At 53.4% G+C, this 13,220-nt stretch overlaps 1 protein-coding gene across 1 annotated transcript in view; it reads left to right on the top strand.

Annotated features, from left to right (window-relative positions):
• Positions 1-13,220, top strand: part of APOLTP (apolipoprotein lipid transfer particle homolog) — a 184,119-nt gene that overhangs the window by 121,120 nt on the left and 49,779 nt on the right. The window contains exons 40-45 of the mRNA XM_086375601.1: positions 3,907-4,215; positions 5,097-5,326; positions 5,404-5,541; positions 9,105-9,458; positions 10,595-10,951; positions 12,185-12,538. Coding sequence (XP_086231727.1) covers positions 3,907-4,215; positions 5,097-5,326; positions 5,404-5,541; positions 9,105-9,458; positions 10,595-10,951; positions 12,185-12,538 — 1,742 coding nt within the window. The remainder of the gene's footprint in view (positions 1-3,906; positions 4,216-5,096; positions 5,327-5,403; positions 5,542-9,104; positions 9,459-10,594; positions 10,952-12,184; positions 12,539-13,220) is intronic.

A 13,220-nucleotide genomic window follows, 5' to 3' on the forward strand; every position in this document is an offset into this window, starting at 1 on the left:
AACACACATTGCTTTATTTAAAAAAAAAACAAAAAAACTTTACAATGTTGTGTTGTTTGCTGCTGTGCGGCAAAGTGAATCAGCTATACCTGTACATATATCCCCTTTTCTTGGATTTCTTTCCCATTTAGGTGGCCACTGAGCATTGAGTAGGGGTCCCTGTGCTACACAGGAGGTTCTCATTCGTTTCCTGTTCTATACATCGTCGTGTATATATGCCAATCCCAGTCTCCTAGTTCATCCCACCCTCCCATTTCCCCTCTTGGCATCCATACCTTGTTCTGTACGTCTGTGTCTCTATTTCTGCCTTCCAAAGAAGGCAGTTTTCGAGGTATACTTTCTTGGGGCACAATTTACATACAGGGAAGAACCCTTTCAGTTCTGATAAACTGGTGGTGTACCCACCAACGTAGTCTAGATGCAGAACAATTCCATCTCCTCCAGAAGTTCCTTCCTGCTGCTCACTGTCATTAGCCTTTGCCCCACCCCCAGTCCCTGGCAGCCACCCAGTTGTCTGTCCCTGTAGCTTGGGCTACTCCAAGATGTCAGGTGAATGGAATCGTATGGTACGGAAACTTTGAGTATGACATCGTTTGCCCTACATAATGTGGTTGATATTCAGCCAAGTTGTATATATCAGTAGGTTTTCCCCCTTTTGTTGGTAAGTAGTATTCCATTGTGTGGATATGCTGCAGCTTTAAAAATATTTTACTTATTTATTTGACTGCATTGGGTCTTAGATGCAGCATATGGTATCTCTGGTTGCAGCACACGGGCTCAGTAGTTGGGCACATGAGCTTAGTTGTTCCATGGCATGTGGGATCTTAGTTCTCCAACCAGGAGTGAACCTGCATAGAATTCTTAACCACTGGACTACCAAGGAAGTCCCAGTGCTGCAGTTTATCCATTCACAGCTGAAAGCTATTTGTGTTGTTTCTAGTATTTTCAATTATGAATGAAAATGAAAATCACTCATTCGTGTCCAACTCTTCGCAACCCCATGGACTCTGTAGTCCATAGAATTCTCCAGGCCAGAATACTGGAGTAGGTAGCCATTCCCTTCTCCAGGGAATCTTCCCAACCCAGGGATTGAAACCAGGTTTCGCACATTGCAGACAGATTCTTTACCAGCTGAGCCACCAGGGAAGCCCAAGAATACTGGAGTGGGTAGCCTGTCCTTCTCCAGCAGATCTTCCAGACCCAGGAATAGAACCAGGGTCTCCTACATTGCAGGTGGATTCTTTACCAGCTGAGCCACTAGGGAAGCCCCCAATTATCCAATTACGAATAAAGCTTCAACCATCATGGGTCTACCGGTTTTTGTGGGAACATGTGATTTCATTTCTCTTTGGTAAATACCTAGGCATGGGATTGTTGTGTTGTATGGCAAGTATATATTTATAGGAAATGGCCAGACTATTTGTAGAGTTGCTGTACCGTTTCTACTCCCAGCAGCAGTGTGTGAGGATCCTAGTTGCTCTGCGTCTTTGCTAGCAATTTGTATTGTCAGTTTTCGGCTTTGAGTTTCGTTTTTATCGTTCTAATTGATTTGTAATTGTATCTCATTTTGGTTTTAATTTGGATTTCCCTCTTCCTTGGTAGCTCAGCTGGTAAAGAATCTGCCTGCAGTGCAGGAGACCCTGGTTCGATTCCTGGGTTAGGAAGGTTCCCTGGAGGAGGGCATGGCAACCCACTCCAGTATTTTTGGCTGGAGAATGCCCATGAACAGAGGAGACGGGAGGCCACAGTCCACGGGGTCTCAGAGTCAGACACGACTGAGCAACTAAGCACACAAATGACTAATTTTGTTGACCGTCTTTTCATAGGCTTATTTGCCACTGGTAAATCTTCTTTGGTGAAGTGTCTGTTCAGACATTTCGCCCACTTTAGGGACTTCCCGGGTGGGTCCAGAGGTTAAGACTCTGAGCGTCCAGTGCAAGGTCAGTCCCGCTGGGGAGCTAAGAGCCCCATGCCTCGTGGTGCCATGGCCAAAAAACAAACAAACAAAATTTTTGCTCATTTTAAAAATTGAGTTGCTTGGGTGCTTATTGAATGTGGGAATAATTTACAAGTCCTTTATCAGATATGTATTTTGAAAATACCTATGGCTAGTCTTTTTTTAAAAAAAAGTGATTTTATGTATTTATTGGCTGTGCTGGGTCTTTGTTGCTGTTGGACTTTTCTCTAATTGTGTCTTCTGTGTCTGACTTACTTCACTTAGTATGATAATCTCTAGGTCCATCCATGTTTCTGCAAATGACAATATTTTCTTTTTATGGCTGAGTAATGTTCTGTCGTGTGTGTGTGTGTGTGTGCGTGTGTGTATCACATCTTCTTTATCCATTCATCTGTTAATGGATCCTTGCTGCTGCTAAGTCGCTTCAGTCGTGTCCGACTCTGTGCGACCCCATAGACGGCAGCCCACTAGGCTCCTCTGTCCCTGGGATTCTCCAGGCAAGAATACTGGAGTGGGTTGCCATTTCCTTCTCCAATACAACTGAAAAGTGAAAGTGAAGTCGCTCAGTTGTGCCTGACTCTTAGCGACCCCATGGACTGCAGCCCACCAGGCTCCTCCGTCCATGGGATTTTCCAGGCAAGAGTACTGGAGTGGGTTGCCATTGCCTTCTCCAAATGGATCCTTAGATCTTGGCTATCCTTAGATGCTGCTATAAACATTGGGGTGCATTTATCTCTTTAAATTAGAGTTTTCATCTTTTCCAGATATATGCTCAAGAGTGGATCATATAATAGTTCTATTTTCTTTTTTTTTTAAGGACCTGCATACTGTTCTCTATTAGTACCAGTTTGCATTCTTACTAACAGTGTTGGGGGGTTCCCTTTTCTTCTGTGGTCAGTTTTTATTAATTTGTGTGTAGGTTTGGGCAGGGTTCGTGGTAGCTTCTTTACATGTGGACTTCCAATCAATTCAGCACATTTTTTGAAAGGAGTGTCCTTTTTCTACTTTGCGCTTTTGTCAAAAATCAACTGAGCATTTGTGGTGGGTTTATTCTTGAATTCTATACTATTCCATGGACACTATTTCAATTTTCTTCACAGTAATCAAGTGAAGTTTTACTCTTGATTATCCATGTTTTCCGGATAAGGACACAGGTTAATCTTCTAGAGAACATGGAGACACAGGGCCCTACAATGTAAAGAATCTGTAAAAAAGATGATTGCAAGATTCTGTGAGAAAGTTCTATCTGTATGGAAAGTACTCTGTGACAGTTTAGCATGCGCTCGGTGTCTGGAAGCATAGAACGAGGGTGTCTAACCAGGGCTGTGGCTGCAGAAGGGTTAAGGAAGGCTTCCTGGAGGTAGTGACCCCTGAGTCACTTGAATAAGAGGAGGGAACTTGGGCAGTTTGACCACATTAAGGCCCTAGTGGAGACTGGTGGGGGTCAGGAAACCTAAATGGTTTTGATAAGAGTGAGAATATCCCTAATGCATGACTTATGTATGGCCTGGGTCAAGGGTATGGAATCTTTTTCTCCAGGTGGGTAGAAGAGACCTCTGAGCAATTTTTTTCTTCCTAAAATTCCAAAATTCCCAGGTCTCAGTTTTGTTGCCTGTAAAATGGGGCCATTCCATCATGGTGATATGTGATTCTCGTGAGCAGGATTCAGCAGCGCTGGTGTTAACAGACATGCCTTATCAGGCTTACTGCTTTTATCCAAAGCTGCTTTATTTGTGAATTAGGTTGTTTGGTCCTCGGAGCATCCTGGGGGTAGGGGAAGCTGATTTCATTTGCTCCTGTTCTCAGATATGCTCTCTCTGACATGAGTTAACATTACATCATGGATCTAGGAACTTTCTGCCCCTGGGTTCTATTCTTTCTTTCCCAAAGCAGCCCAGTGCCCTGGGCTGACGCCCTTCTTTTTTCGGACTATTTCCCATCCTTTGCAGGTACTATCAAGGTCACTGCCGACTCAGCCGTGCTGGGATTCCTCTTGCGGGACAAGCACGAGAGGGCAGGGAACAGCACCAGCATGCGCAGTGTGACCTGCATCCTTGCCCAGAACAGCAGCCAGGCCTTGCCAGGAGAGCTCCGGCTGAGCGGGCGGCTGCAGGCCCAGACGGGAAGCCTCGGGGGCCAGGCCAGCCTCCGTGCTGACACGGCCAGCCTGGCTCTGGGCGGGGTCTGCACCTGGGGCCCTGGGCACGGCCAGCTCTCTGGCAGCCTGAGTCACAACATCAGCGCTTTGAGTGAGGCAGGTAGGAGGGGCTGAGAGAGCCCAGTGGCTTCCTTCCCTGAAGACTCCCAGGGCCTGCAGCCAAGGGACTTAGAGCCCCCGGTCCCTAAATCCACCTCCCAGCTCTGTTTCCTTCCCCCACCACCTTCTCCCAGTGCCTCCATCTTCCCTGGGCTCTTTTTCAGCCAGAACACCAGTTGCAACCCAGTACAGACACACCCAGGCTCCCCAGGTGGCTTAGTGGTAACGAATCTGTCTGCCAAGCAAGAGACGTGAGTTCGATCCCTGGGTCAGGAAGATCCCCTGGAGAAGGAAATGGCAATCCACTCCAGTATTCTTGCCTGGGAAATCCCATGGACAGAGGAGCCTGACGGGCTACAGGCCATGGGGTCTCAGAGTCAGACACGACTTAGCAGCTAAGCTACCACCACCACCACCACCACCACAGACACACCTCCAAACTAGAGGGCAGATAGCCCCTGCCACCTGCCCCTCCTCCCAGGACTCCCCACCCCCAGTCCAGCTTCTGGGCTTGGAAACCTGGTTTAGCAGGACTTCCAGGATGTTCTTGGCACCGCAGTTAGGAAATAGCTCAGACACCCCCAGCTCTAGCTTCTTGGGGACAATTCCATGGGCCTGGGGGTCCCGAAGGTGCAGCAAGGTGAGAGCACAGGATCAGACCCCTGCTTCCTAAGAGCCCATCCCTACCTTTAGGGAGCGAGGAATCCAAAGGGGACACGGGGCCTGTTACTTGCCAGGTGTGGCCATTGTGGTCTTAGGAAGGATCTGGGAGGCGAGTTCGCCTCAGGGCTCAGGGGACCCTCAAGAGAGAAGGCGGGCTGTCAGGGACCCTGTTCTGGCTCCCGTGGGGCATGCCATCTCTGTGGTTCCTCTCGCCCCCAGGGCTCTCCTCCGAGGCAGGGATACTCCTGTCACACACCCACGTCACTTCCAACTTCTCAGTGCACGTGATGCTGCGAAGTTCCGGGGGTCAGCTGGATGGGGCCCTTGGCCTGGAGGGCGTGGCCACCAGTGCACCCGGCAGCCAGCTCCGCGCCAGCCTCCACCACACGGTGCCCGGCCTCGGGCGCTGGGGCCTCCCCTTCTCCGTGGATGGCTGTGGACACTTGCAGGTGGGTGAGAGGGCTGGGCCCGGGGCCTCGTGGGAGGAGTGGGTCCGAGGGACACCCACAGCTGTGCTTCTGCCCAGCTGGAGGGACCCAGTCTGGAGGCGGGGTTGGTGGTGAGCGTGGATGGCGAGGAACTTGGTGGAGCCAAGGAGAGGAGGGGAGCAGGTGACCGTCGGGAGCTGACCCTGGGGCTGCACCCCAGCCTCGTGAGGCTCCAGGTAAGTAACCCTTAGGTCTGTATGTGGGTGGGGCCAAGCCAGGATCACTGCCTCTGCAACTTCTCTAATAACCTACCCATTTACCACCAGCTTGCCCCGCCCACCGCCCCCGCCCCGCCCACCTTCCCTCCCAGGCTCTCACCAAATTTCCCGTCCTCCCTTCTTCTCTTCCATCCTTTCTCCTTTCCTCCCACCCTCCCCTCCCATTCATCCACATTCCCTTCCTTTCTTCCTCCCCACCCTGTCTTCTCTTCTGCCCACTTCTCTTCTCTTCCTGTTAATGCTCCCTCCCCTGCCCCTGTAAGTGGCAGTGGAGTAGAGACACTCTGGGTTTATCTGGTCCGCTGAGACGCGCACCCATCCGTTCACGTTCTGAGTACCTCCCCTGGGGAAACCTGGAACACTGGCCAGCTATCTTTTACATTGGTCTCAAGAACGAAAAACAGGAAACCACCTTTGTGCCCATCACTGGTGTGGCTAAACGGCATCCAGAGTGTGCGGGAGGCAGGATGAGTGAGCAAGGTGTGCGGCCCATAAGCCAAGCTGCTTCATCACTTACCAATTGCATGACTTCAGGCCAGTTGCTTACTCTCCTGTGCCTCAGTGTTCTCATCTGCAAAATGGGACTGTTAATAATGCCTGCCTCCCACAGTTACCTTGAGGATCCAATGAGGAACCAGTGAGAGCCTGGCACACAGGCTCTGTGAGGACATGAGTTCTGGTTACTTCCGGCTGTGACGATGCTGTGGGTTAGCACTTCGTTTTGCACAAACCTCTCTTTGAGGGTTATCTTCCCAGGGAGGCCTTCACTAGGGGAGATGGGGTCAATTGGATCTTAACACTCTGTCCAGGGTCAAGGTTGGGGAAAATACCTCATGCCTACACATGCCCCCTGCCCACCCTGCTGGCCATCCTAGGTCACCTGCAGAGGAGATGTCATGCCTGCCTAGCTGTCAGGGCTTTGCTGGGGGGTACATCGCCAAGTGGCTTCTTGAGGTACCAGAGTCTCTGTCACCATCAGGGCAGCAGAGATAGATGGTGGTCTGCCTCCGGGGAAGGCTGGGGAGGGGCAGGCACAGTCTGAGCACCAAGGCCTTCCTGCTGGATGGCTTAGGGAAGGCGGGGCCCACTGCCAGGCTGACCTGCACAGTCCCCTCCTGCAAGCCCTTAGCATCCTCAGGGACCTGCATCTGGGCTCCCAGCCCAGCCTGACAGTGGATGGGTGGTTCCTTCTGTAAACACAGTGACAAGGACCCAGGATTTAAGTGTTTCAAGCCAGCCTTTGCCCTGGGGGTGGGAGTGGGGGGTGTCTGGGCTGGTGACAGGCATATTTGGGCCTTTCAGGGAAGACGGAGCGTGGGCCTTACAGGCACACATGCTGCCCAGGCTGGGCCTCAGCCCAGCCCATGAAGCTCTGAGCTCTCCCGGGCCAGGGCCCAGGTGAACAGTAGGTTATCTCCTTCAAAGGCAAAGCCTGGTGGGGAGGCCCGCGTGCAGGGCTTGGATTCCCTCATCTCTAGCGGCACCCAGTGTCTCCTGGACCAAGAGCTGTGGGTGAACTGGACCTGGTCAGGGCTGCCCTGTGGACAGCTGAGCAGACAGCTGGTTGTAGGGCTGGCTCAGCAGAGCTTTCAGCCCAGCTGGCTGTGGGGCACCAGGCAGTGAGCATAGCCCTGGGCATGGCCCTGGGGGAGGCGCACACTCGCCTGGCCTGGCTGCCTGCTGGTTCCCCTGGAGGAGCCGGCCCAAGGAACCAACCTGCTCGGGGAGCAGGGGAGACATGAATCTGGAGGTGTTGAATGGGTGCTGCTGGGTGTCCCGCCTGGGGCACTGCCTGAGGGCCTGGGAGCCAGTGCTGTGGGCTCGACACCTGGCTGTCCAGGTAGAGGGAACGTCCTTGGGGAGGACAGTCTCTGCCAGTGTCCCCTCTGTGAGCACAAAGCGTGTGACGCTTTCATGCCTCCAGCTTGAGTAGTGGCAGTGGGTTCACCCAGCACAGGGAGACCCAAGGGCCAGAAAACTCAAACTACCACAGCTTTCTGCCCGCTCCTGCCACTAACCTGCTGTGTGACTTAGCCGGGCCTTGACCTCTCTGAGCGTCAGCCTTGTCATCTGTATCCTGCGGTGGCAGTATACAGCGCGTCCCCACCTCACGCTGTCGAGCAGGAAGCGGACCAGTGCACGTTAAGTGCCGTCTCAGTTGGGTACCCTCTCTTTTGCCCTGGTTTCAGCTACCAGGGAATCATAATCTCATTTTACAGATGTGGAAACTGAGGCTTAGGGACGTGAAGTCACCTTCCGAGGGTTGCACAGTGGCCTAGATGGCAGGAGGGTTAACCAAGGGAATTGAGGATCAGGATTGAAGGGGTCTTAAGGGGCAGATGGGCTGCCTACCCCCAGAGGAAACTTAAGACTAGGGGGGCATGTGAAATGAATAGCTACACGTGTGAGAAGGACTCAGAGCTGGCGGCAGGAGGGGAGGGTGTTTGCTGCAAGGACTAACTACGCAGGAGGGTTAGGACAGGAGCTGTGAATGGGTGGAACTTCCCTCTGAGAGTCATGGCTTGGAATTCCAGGAAAGGGCTAGAAAGGGGGCATTCCTCAGTCCTGGAGCAGGCCAGTGACATCCAAGCAGGAGAGCCATGCCCTGGCCCCATGGGAGGCCACCCCGAGCTCCATGGCCCCTCTTGTGGTCTCCATTTGGCCGCGGTGGAGCTGATACATGCGTTCACCCCATCACCGGAGGCGCTGTCCCCGCCCCAGGCAGACAGATGAGTGCTGGGTGACAGGAAGGGGCTGAGGGCAGCTCCTGGTTCTGTCTTGGGGGTGCAGACTCCCCCCAGAACCCCAGATCCTGAGAATTATACCACTTAGAGGCACACTGACTTCCATTTGGGGCAGAGTGCTGGGTGACAGGAAGTGGCTGAGGGCCAGTTCCTAGTTCTGTCCTGTGGGTGCAGACTTCGCCCTGCAGAACCCCAGGTCCTGAGAATATACCACTTAGAGACACAAGTAACTTCCATTTGGGGCATTAAGAGGGACATGTCCAGACCAGAGAGGTTGAGAGGCCTGCACTCTATTGTGGAAAAGAGAGGAGAAAACAGAGACCTCAGGGGAGGGGGCGTTTTTTGTTTTTGTCAGTCTCTCAGTTGTGTCCGACTCTTTGTGACCCCATAGACTGTAGCCTGCCAGTCTCTGTCCATGGGATTCTGCAGGCAAGAATATTGGAGTGGGTTGCCATGCCCTTCTCCAGGGGATCTTCCCAAGTCAGGGATCGAACCCAGGCCTCCTGCCTTGCAAGAAGATTATTTACTATCTGAGCCACCAGGGAAGCCCCAGGTGAGGGGGGCATGAGGGGCCCCAAACTGCTCTCAGTGGTTAGATTTCTTGACCGCCCCCACCCACCCACCCCGGGAGGCTGTTTTCAGCTCTTCAAAGAGAAGAGAGGTGGTGGGTGCCCCCGGAGGATGAGGGCTTTCTTGACCACCTGTGGACAAACGGACAGTGGGCACACTTCATGGGGTTCTGTAGGGACCCCCTCACCTGGCCTTTCTTGGCAGCAGAATCCAGCTGTGCTGGCACTGAACAGCTCCTTCCTGGTGCACACCTTTGGGGCCAGCCTGGTGGCTCAGGTATCGTCTGGGGACACCTTCGCCCGAGCCCACATCCACTCAGCCTGTGGCCACCGTGCTCATCTGGACACTGGCCTCCAGCACGCGTGGCCTCCACTTCAGGCACTGGGAGTCCCCCCCAACAACCACATCCGAGTATCTGTGGGGGGAGATGAACCCGCCCGGGCCCAGCTGGAGGTGGCCCTGGGCCTGTGCACCCTGACCGCCCGTGGGGACTTCAGATCAGAGGCCAGCGTCACACACAACTGGACCCTGGCCCTGGTGAATCACTGCCCTCTGCTGGAGGTAAGCCCCCCGCCCCACATGTCAGTGTGGGTTCCCACCTCCCTTTATAAATTATTAACCACCTACTGTATGCCCAGCTTTGCACTCAGCATGGGAAACTTTGGGCTATTTTTTTCTTTTGCTGTTGTCTCTTAAACTGGGGGACTCATTGACTGCAAAGCTTTGAGCCAAAAACAGGACCAGAATTCAATTTTTCTCCTCTTTTGCAAAGGGCCCTCCTGAGACACTGGTTCGCATCTTTTCTGTGGTTCAAGTTGGTTCTGTTCTTATATCTCACTTCCTGCATCCCTGGGGTTAAGGATCCAGGAGTAAGAATGAGACTAGTGCAGAGAAATAATATGAATGCTGAGTACTCTCTGAGGCCCCTTGAATCCTCACCCCCGGGGGAAAGGGCTGCTTGTACCCCCTCGTCCCCCATGATACACTGGGGCCCAGAGAGGTGGGGGGACTCATTCATTCCCATCTTGGATCTGTGCTTCTGTGTTGGGTGTGTCTTAGGCCCCAGTGGAGCACTTAAGACCCCAGTTGCTTAAGGTCTCTGCCCTCCAGCAAGTGTACATTGATGTTCGTGATCTCATTCCAATAGCCAGTGCTTTCTGGATGCCTGGCTTTGGATTCACAAGGATTAACTTACTTCCATCTCCCAGCAATTTATGATCAACTCCCATTTTAGAGATGGGTAAACTGAGTCCGTGTGTTTGGAGAGACCGAGTTAGTGGTGGAACGGGAATTTGAGCCCACATCTCTTGATGGGGTACCCTTGGTATCGCTCACCTTGAAGAAGGAGGTGCTGATAGAGTTTAGGCCGTGGGGCCACTGCTGCCCTCTTCCCACCCAGACGCGTCTCCAGCTACCCCACCTTGACTTCTGGTGTGTGTGTGTGTGTGCTGAGTCACTTCAGTCGTGTCCTACTCTTTGTGACCCCATGGGCAGTAGCCCACGAGGCTCCTCTGTCCATGGGGTCCTCCAGGCAAGGATACTGCGGTGGGTTTCCATGCCCTCCTCCAGGGGGTCTTCCCAACCCAGGGATCGAACCTGCATCTCTGTCTCCTGCATTGGCAGGCGGGTTCTTTACCATTAGCGCCACCTGGCTTCTGGCACTCACCTGAAATCCAACCACTTTCTCTATATTCCAGGCGACAGGAATCCCGCAGACCCTGCACTCCGAGGGCAGCCTAAGCTGGGGCCCCTGCGAGTTCGACCTGACCACGGACTTCCATAGTGACCGTGGAGATGCCCACCTGCAGTTGGCCCGTTCCTGCGGGCCCCAGACCTTGGTCCTGGGGCACCTGGCCCACTCCCTGCCCCTCCTGGGCCGACTGGGCCTGCCACCCCGGAGTGCCATCAGCCTGACCGTCCAGCCTGGCCCCGCCCCCCACAGCTCCCTGTCCCTCCAGATGGGGCCGTGCCGGCTGCAGGGTGCCCTGGAGCAGCACACTGAGAACCAGAGCACGTGGATGCTGGCCACCGAGCCGGGCTGCCCGCTGCTGGAGGTGTGTAGAGCGGGCCCACGAGGTGCCTGGAGAGGAGCTTCCCGTCAGCGTGAGGCCTGAGCCTGGCTGACACCCCCTCCAGGGACTTCCCGAGACCAGCTACTATTTCCCCAGAGCCCTGTTGGACCCGTGACCCCTCTTATCTCTCATCCCGTGTTCCCATTTGACAGATGAGGAGATCGAGGCTGGGTGAGATTAGAGGCATGCAGTGCCATGGAACCTGAGGACCACAGGCTCAGAATTTATGAGTCTGTCTTTTTAGTAAAATTTTAAGAGCAGGAAGGGAATGAGAGGAACTCTTCTCATGACAGTTGGAAACAGTTGCATCTTGGTTTCATAACCTGTTAAAAACCACAGGCTGGGTTCTATATGAGCCGAGGGACAGTCTGAGGATTGTCCTGTGATGTTTGGGGGAAGGGGACCCTGTGACTCAGGAAAGGGGGAAGCTGGAGTCTAGGTCAGCAGACAGGGCTGGTGCCCTCATCTGAGTGGCACAGGCCCCTGCCCTGTGTCTCCTGATGGAGCTTCCTGAGCGTAGAGACAGGGTCTGGTCTACTCGGCATCCCTGAGTAGGGCTGGGTGCTGGCAGATGTTCTGTCTCTGTTAATCAGGGCGACACAGGATTGGTCCACAAGAGAGCAGAGCATCATGGGATGAAGCAGGCCTACCCACTAGGACTGTCTACGATGATGGAGATGTTCTTTGCTATCCAGGGCAGTAGCCACTAGCCACAGGGAGCTACTGAGGGCTTAAGACAATTTTACTCATGCTACAGAGAAACTGAATTCTTACTTGGGCTTCATTTTAATTTAGATGGAACCAGCCCCATGTGGTTACTGACTATCCTAGTGGACAGCAGAGAGGTGAAGCACAGACTGAAAACAGATCAGGTTCAAACCTTAGCTCCTCTACTTATTAGCTATGTGATTCTGGGCAATGACTTCACCTTGTTGAGCCTCGGTGTTCCCATCTGTAAAATGGGGACTAGTAACTACCAATCTCAGAGTCATTGGAATAGCGTGAAAAGAGAACATTCTGATGAAGCACTCAGCATGAGACTGTGTGTGTACTGAGTGTTCTCTGATGGACAACTGTTGTGTGTTGTGGTTGAAGCTGCAGTTTTGTTGTTACTGTAATGGGAGAGGAGCGGGGGTGAGGAAGAGGGCTGAAGATGGAGAATCGGGCCACTTGGTGTGGGACCACCCTCTGACCCCTCTCTCTGGGGTCCAGCAGGGCCTGGGCCTCCAAGCAGAGACACAGCTCAGCGACTCCCTGCAGGCCTTGGGTGGGGAAGCAGAAGCGTCAGGGGTCCTTGCAGCGGCCAGCCAGACTGCTTCCTTGACCTTGGTGGTGACTCTGCACCCATCCGAGGCCACACTCCAAGCGAAACTGAGGCCCATGCTGCCTGCACTGCATGCGCTTCCCCCGGAGACCTCGCTAACCGTCCATTGTGGGTGGGAGGCCGGGAACCGGCTGCGCCTGGAGCTGCACACTGGGGCCTGCGAGCTTCAGGGCAGTGGTGAGCTGCAGCTGGACCACCGGCTGCAGTGGCGGGTGGTGGCCGAGAGCTCCTGCGAGGGCCTGCAGGTACGTGTGCCGGGGGTGAGCACGAGGGGTGAGTGCCAGGGTCTCCAGGCAGGAACCCTCCTTTTTAACCACTGCCAAAGTGACAGAGATGGGGTGAACTCTGGAGGACTGGAGAATCTCCTCTAAGCCCTAGACATACAGCTGTAAACACGGCAGAGATGAGTGCCTCCCTGGGCAGACAGGCAACCCCCAGGATAAATCACCAAACTGTGGAGTGTATTACACAGGGGTGAGGGCAAAGGAGAGAGAGAAAGGGGAAAAGGGGGTCATGAAAAACAGAGCAGATACTGCAATTTTATATGTCGGTCAAGGTTGGTCCCCCAAACGGGGTGACATTTAAGCACAGACCTGAAAGAGAGGAGAGAGTAGGATTGTGGGTACCTGAGGAGAAGGTTTTCTCTTTTCTTAAAAAATATTTGTTTCTATTTATTTATTTGGTTGCACCAAGTCTTAGTTGAGGCATGTGGGATCTTTAGATGTGGCATGAGAACTCTTAGTTGTGGGATTTGGGATCTAGTTCCCTGACCTTGGATGTGGCATGCGAACTCTTAGTTGCGGGATTTGGGATCTAGTTCCCTGACCAGGGATCGTACCTAGGACCCTTGCGTTGAGGGTGTGAAGTCTTAGTAACTGGACCACCAGAGAGGTCCCAAGGGGAAAGGATTTTCTGGGCATGGCCAGT

The sequence above is a fragment of the Bos grunniens genome, chromosome 25, assembly GCF_055505025.1.
Source record: "Bos grunniens cultivar Pamir isolate PY7600 chromosome 25, Bosgru_T2T1.0, whole genome shotgun sequence".
NCBI lineage: Eukaryota > Metazoa > Chordata > Mammalia > Artiodactyla > Bovidae > Bos > Bos grunniens.